Source organism: Charadrius vociferus, unplaced genomic scaffold, assembly GCF_000708025.1.
Source record: "Charadrius vociferus isolate BGI_N301 unplaced genomic scaffold, ASM70802v2 scaffold385, whole genome shotgun sequence".
Taxonomy (NCBI): domain Eukaryota; kingdom Metazoa; phylum Chordata; class Aves; order Charadriiformes; family Charadriidae; genus Charadrius; species Charadrius vociferus.
This window is the reverse complement of record NW_009648925.1, coordinates 2,030,917-2,036,430: the sequence shown is the minus strand read 5'-3', so window position 1 is coordinate 2,036,430 and position 5,514 is coordinate 2,030,917. Positions and strand designations below refer to the sequence as shown.

The 5,514-nt window shown below is 39.0% G+C and overlaps 1 protein-coding gene across 1 annotated transcript in view; it reads right to left on the bottom strand.

The window, feature by feature from the left end:
• Positions 1 to 383: 383 nt before the first annotated feature.
• SNX4 (sorting nexin 4) overlaps positions 384 to 5,514 on the bottom strand; it is a 32,696-nt gene continuing 27,565 nt past the window's right edge. The window contains exons 9-13 of the mRNA XM_009887264.1: positions 5,163 to 5,252; positions 3,830 to 3,929; positions 2,897 to 3,042; positions 1,386 to 1,500; positions 384 to 1,047 (exon numbers count right to left, since the gene is read on the bottom strand). Coding sequence (XP_009885566.1) covers positions 1,000 to 1,047; positions 1,386 to 1,500; positions 2,897 to 3,042; positions 3,830 to 3,929; positions 5,163 to 5,252 — 499 coding nt within the window. The 3' untranslated portion in view covers positions 384 to 999. The remainder of the gene's footprint in view (positions 1,048 to 1,385; positions 1,501 to 2,896; positions 3,043 to 3,829; positions 3,930 to 5,162; positions 5,253 to 5,514) is intronic.

The window sequence follows — 5,514 nt, the reverse complement described above, 5'->3', positions numbered from 1 at the left end:
ACATCAAAACATCATTACAAGAGCCAAACAGACACCTTGGTTCGTTGTGGATTCTGCACATCACTGCTCTTAAGTACTACAGAAGTTGCACCAGGTTTTTTTTGTTTCAGCATCTTCATTAAGAACTATTCCTTTAAGAAGCAAATCGCTTCAGTTACAAGAAGAGGTACCACAGGCCAGATTCACATCTAGTGTAAACAGGTTCCAAACAACCAAACAGAAGTTGCATCCGCTTCTTACCAGCTTTGACTTTGGTTTTGCTGCTCAGCTGGATCACCAGTCTCCTTTACTTGCAGGAAGAAGTTTGATAAGAAATCAATGCCCATATCGAAACTTAAGTGGGAACCAGTAAATGCAGAATATTGGATCAAACCATCGTACAACACCTCTACTGTAGAGAGTTTCAGACATCTCAGGAGCTTGAGAGTGCTTAACCCGAACTCTGCAAAAGCACATTTCTCTATAGACATGCAAAGGCATTTAAATATGAACCCTAGGCGTTACAATATTTCATTTTTTGTTCTCTTACGGTGTAGACCTCAAGAACACAACTGCGTGTCCCATTATAAAACCAAAGCACCCTTGAGCATTACAAATTCTAAACAGCAAAAGCTGAAAAGAAGGGCATCTGGAAGTGATCTACACATTACAGAGCATGGTGTTTCACAAGTCTCAGAGCAGTTCAGTTCATACTTTCTGGGATAACTTTCCCTATACCTTTGCCCCAATACAGAGCTGTAGTTTTCAGTAACTCTTTTACCCCTGAATTATTTGCTACCACATATAAAACACGCCACAGAAGTGGCAGTCAGGGCTAAACATTTAGTAACATGTCCTTTTTGTCCTTTATTAACAATTACAATCAGCAGAAAGAAAAACTATTCACTCAACTCATTTATTTCATGATTTATATGTAAGTCATGTAGCAACTTAACATTGGTGTTATACATTTGTGCTTCCGTTCTCTGGCACTTGGAGTAGGAATTCATTTCCAGATAATCACATCTTGCTGAAGCATTCCTTTGCAAGACACACAACTTGAATTCCCTTTAAAAAAAAACAAAAACAAAAAAAAAACAGTTAAAAGTCAATAGGTGGAAGTATACTTTGTTTGCAAACCTCATCAACAGACTTTCTTCCACAGAAGACTCTACACTAAAGTCCCACGGAACTTCACACAAGAATGAGGCAGAGACCACACTGGAATTGGACCACACTGCCTATTATATATCAACATGTGACTGAGAGTGGGACAGAATACGTGGGAGGTTTTACGCTAGTGACTTCCAACCTTCTGTGACTGCAATGTTCCTAGTTACCGAAAGTTTGCATCCAATCCCCTGCTGATACGATATACACACTAGCCTGGCCTTTCACAAACGTACCTTTTTGCACATGCTAATCTGCATAACAGCATAGCTTATAAGCGCCTCCTTCAAATCGTGATTCTTTTGTTCTTTAAACCGTTCAATGTCAGCCCAGGCACTTTTGACAAAGTCTCTGGAATTAAAAGCAATATTTTTGTTAGTAAGTGTTTTACGTGATCCATCCTCAGCTGATCTTCCTTCCTCTGAACCCTCAGCAGAGAAACTATGCATGACAAAGCGCTCCATCTTTCAGTCAGTAAACCAAGTCCTGTAGTTATTATGCAGCCCACAGTGTCCTCATTTTATAACTGGCACTACTACCTAATTCTTCACCTTCTTCTTAAGGTTTTGAATCTAGAGGATCAGTTTCACAGGATGTGTTGGGTTGTTTGGTTTGGGGTATTTCTTCCCCAGTAAGCATCACTGCCATAGAACCAGCATAATTCTGAATATACTTTTCTCCTCAGATTCTGTTGGGGGTGACTAAGTATCTTCATGCTAACATTCCGCACACAACATTGCACATTTCTTTGACAACTGTCAAGTCAGAATCTTGGTCTTTCCAACATGAAAACTCACTTTTCATCAGGATTTGAGACACTCAAGTACAACAAAAATATTTACAATGCAAATTTGACTTAGATAATTCACGTCAGGAATTAATTTTGTTCATTTGGTGATAAGTCTTCAGGTCTCCTTAACTAAAATGGAGGTAGATTTCTGCAATTCATAGCTTTCATTTGTGCTGGATTATACATAGAAGGCAAGTATTCACTTGAAAATTCCTGCCAGAGCTACAAAAGCAGATCTCCAGTACTTCTGTCAAAATGATTAAGAAATTGCATTTGCTGAGCGTCTCGTTGTTTTGAACTATTCATGAACTAGTCTTATCTTTCAAGCTCTAATCCTAACATATCGGGAGATACCACGTTTACCCCTTATGTTATATGATGAACGTGTTCTGACACAATCACATTCCTTTAGGAATGTTAGTTCCTATTTTTCATGTTTGCATTCCTGAAGAAAATTTCATTAGAGCACCGAGAAGCAGTTACTCAAACACAACTCACCAGAACTTCTAATGTATTTCAAACAGGAGTCAGTTGTCCCCCATATGAAAAGCTGTACAATATCAGCTCAGGACCCATACACATAAACCAAAGTAAATTCTACATTTGAAGCAAATCAGCTTTTGAGTCTTAGGCTATTCAGCTGCAAACCTACAAGCCCACCTGCTAAACGTATTACTAGCTGAACATAAAAGCATGCAAGCCAGCCATTAGAGTGGGATCAGTAACTGGGAAAGTCATCAGGTTTTACATAAGCCATATACTCAGACCAGAAGCTAACTGCATGTACTGGACTTTATTTCACAACTTGCAGCTGACAGGAGCTTTTATAGACAGCTCATAAACACCAAGAATATATTAAAAACACTTATAAAATGCAAACACCTTCAAGAGCATCCAGTCAAGGACTTTTGCTAAGACAAGCCCTGTGTTCTCTTTGAAAAAGTCAAGCCTATTTACCTGCCCTCCAGATTTTTAGCCTTAAGTTGTTCTTCTCCTTCCTGTATCTGCTCTTCCAGAACCTTTATCTTGGCTTCCCTCTGCTCAGGGGTTTCCTGCCCGAAGAGCTTGCTGGTCATCCCTTTCAGGGAGAATGTTCTCACAGTCTACAAAAAACAAAGACACTCTAGGTTTGGGATTCTTGAGCACAGCCACAACGCATTATGTGATTTTTACCAGTATTTGGGCTTATTCTTACTATCCGGCTAATTTTTTACTTTAACTTCCATTTTATGAGTGTGCCATTGATACGGAAGCTATAGAAGGTACGGTGGCTCACATTAGACTGAGCAAAGTGTGGAGGAATTAATTTATCGTTCAAACCCAAAAGGCTGGTCTGTGGATTGCACCATAAGTTAGTCATTCCACTGACACGGGTAATCTGTTTTCTGAAGTAGTAAAGAACTCAAGTCTTGTGTTCTGTATGAGAAAGAAAAGCCGTAAAATAGTTGCATATAGAGCTCCAACAGATCCAACAGGAATATTAAGAATTCTAAACGCTTTTTTGAAGTTACCCCTTTAAGATAATATTTTCAGTAACATTATATTCCATATAAAAGGGACTATCCACGTATCAGTAATATCCACCTTTCAAAAGGCAGTGGAAGCCTTTCAGAATTTTTATCTTTAGGGTAGAGTTGTTTGAGTTATTCTGCTCAGGTCCTATTTTCTGCAACCCTTTACTTGCTCAGTATTCAATAAATGAAGTTTGGTACAAACAGCTTATATCACCAAGAACCAAGTTACTTTAAACCTCAGATGCCTACAGCTCATACGATACCGCTTCTCATAAGCAGCAGACAGCATGTTAGTAGCATTTAAATGTCATTCTAAGTAAATGGCTCAAAAAATTATAAAAAAAGGCATCTTGGAGAAGGAAGTGGAAAGACTCACTCCTGTTGCCAGCTCTTCACACTGCTGTTTCTTAGATGTTAGGTCCTGTGCAGCCATTTCCAAGTCATATTGCATTAGTTCGTGTTTCCTACAAACTGCCCTGAAAAGTAAATAATGAAAGATCCATCACATAATACTTTATTTTGCTACGTTTCCCTCCATTTAAACTTTACAAACAGCACCATGCTTTTTTTTTTTTTTTGACAGGCAGCATGTTATTTATCTAGCTTGAATTCAACAGCCTTATCACAGAATGCATAACTCTGCAAACGTTGTAGTTAAGCAAGCTTAGATCAAAGTATAAAGGAAGTTCTTACTACAAGCTTCCTGCTCTTCTGCTCCTCTTTTTAGACTCATTCTGAGACACTCAGTAATATAAGCCTTACCACCTACTTAAGGACACCACTGTAAAACAGTTTTATTTAAAATCACAACTATGACAAAAGGTACCTGGAGATGGTACCTGTCACAGCAGCAATGTATCAGTCAGTCAAAATTCTTCACATTTTATTTTTCAAACAATGAAACAAGAAACGTGCTCCTAGATTCATATAGCGCCTTTCATCTGGAAAAGAGGAGAGTTTCCTCTGACCACCTGCAGTAAGTCCCAGTCCTGTGTGGGCTGATGATGCTACATCCGTACTCCACTGCCGGATGCACTTCGTCTCCCAGGAGAGGCTACTCGTGCTCTGGGTTCCCACACAGCAACCGTCACACTTGCCAACCCAATTCTGTACAGCATCACCAAACCTCTCCAAGAGGTTCAGAGCCAGCCCATGGAGAGCACAATAGCTTTAGGCGCAATCTTATACCATAAAGCAATTTGCTTTTGTATCCATGCTTGTAAGGGAGGCTAACGTTAAAAAAAACAACCCACACACACCAATAAAACCCACCAGTATTTAGATGCACAACACTGTACAGCAGATGAAAGTTATACAGGGCACTTTGAAGCTTAATGGAATTTGTAATTTCCATAGCAGCTCTGTTTGACCCATCTCATTTGAAAGCTTCGGCTTTCAGCACATTGGGGCACTATTATATCAGACACCAAGGAAACAATGTAACCAGAGGAATAAACAGCATTGCCTTCCCCAGTATACAGAGTTTAACATTTCAGTCATTTCACTATTGATCAGTTCAGTTCTAATTTTTATTGCCACCCACATGGCAATCAAATATGAGTACACAAATTAAGAGATGAGAACATGGAGATCCACAACATTGAAATTTCCACTTCTCACAGAACAGAAGACAATACCAAACTAAATTCAACATCAACACAATATTAGAGGAAAGGACTACAGCTTGAGCTATACGCTTCTGTACATACCGTAGTGCTTCTGCATAGAAGAGATATTCTTTCAGCTGATCTGCATAATGTTCCTCCTCTTCCAATATGTCATCAATAGAAGCTGCATATCTGGTGAAAAACAGCCATGGTTAAATATAAAGTTCCTAAATTTAACCTTTATGGACTACACATACAGTAACAAGGGAGGACAGTTGTTTGACAGAAACACCAGTCACAAAGTGAAACGGTGAAAGGCACTTCCAAGCAGGTTTTTCCATTGCTTTTAATTAAACTCTGAATCAGCTAATATAAACACTCCTGCAGTCGCGGTTCTTTGGTTTTTACTACAATTACTCTTTTGACAAGTAGAAGATCTATCGTAAGTTTCCTG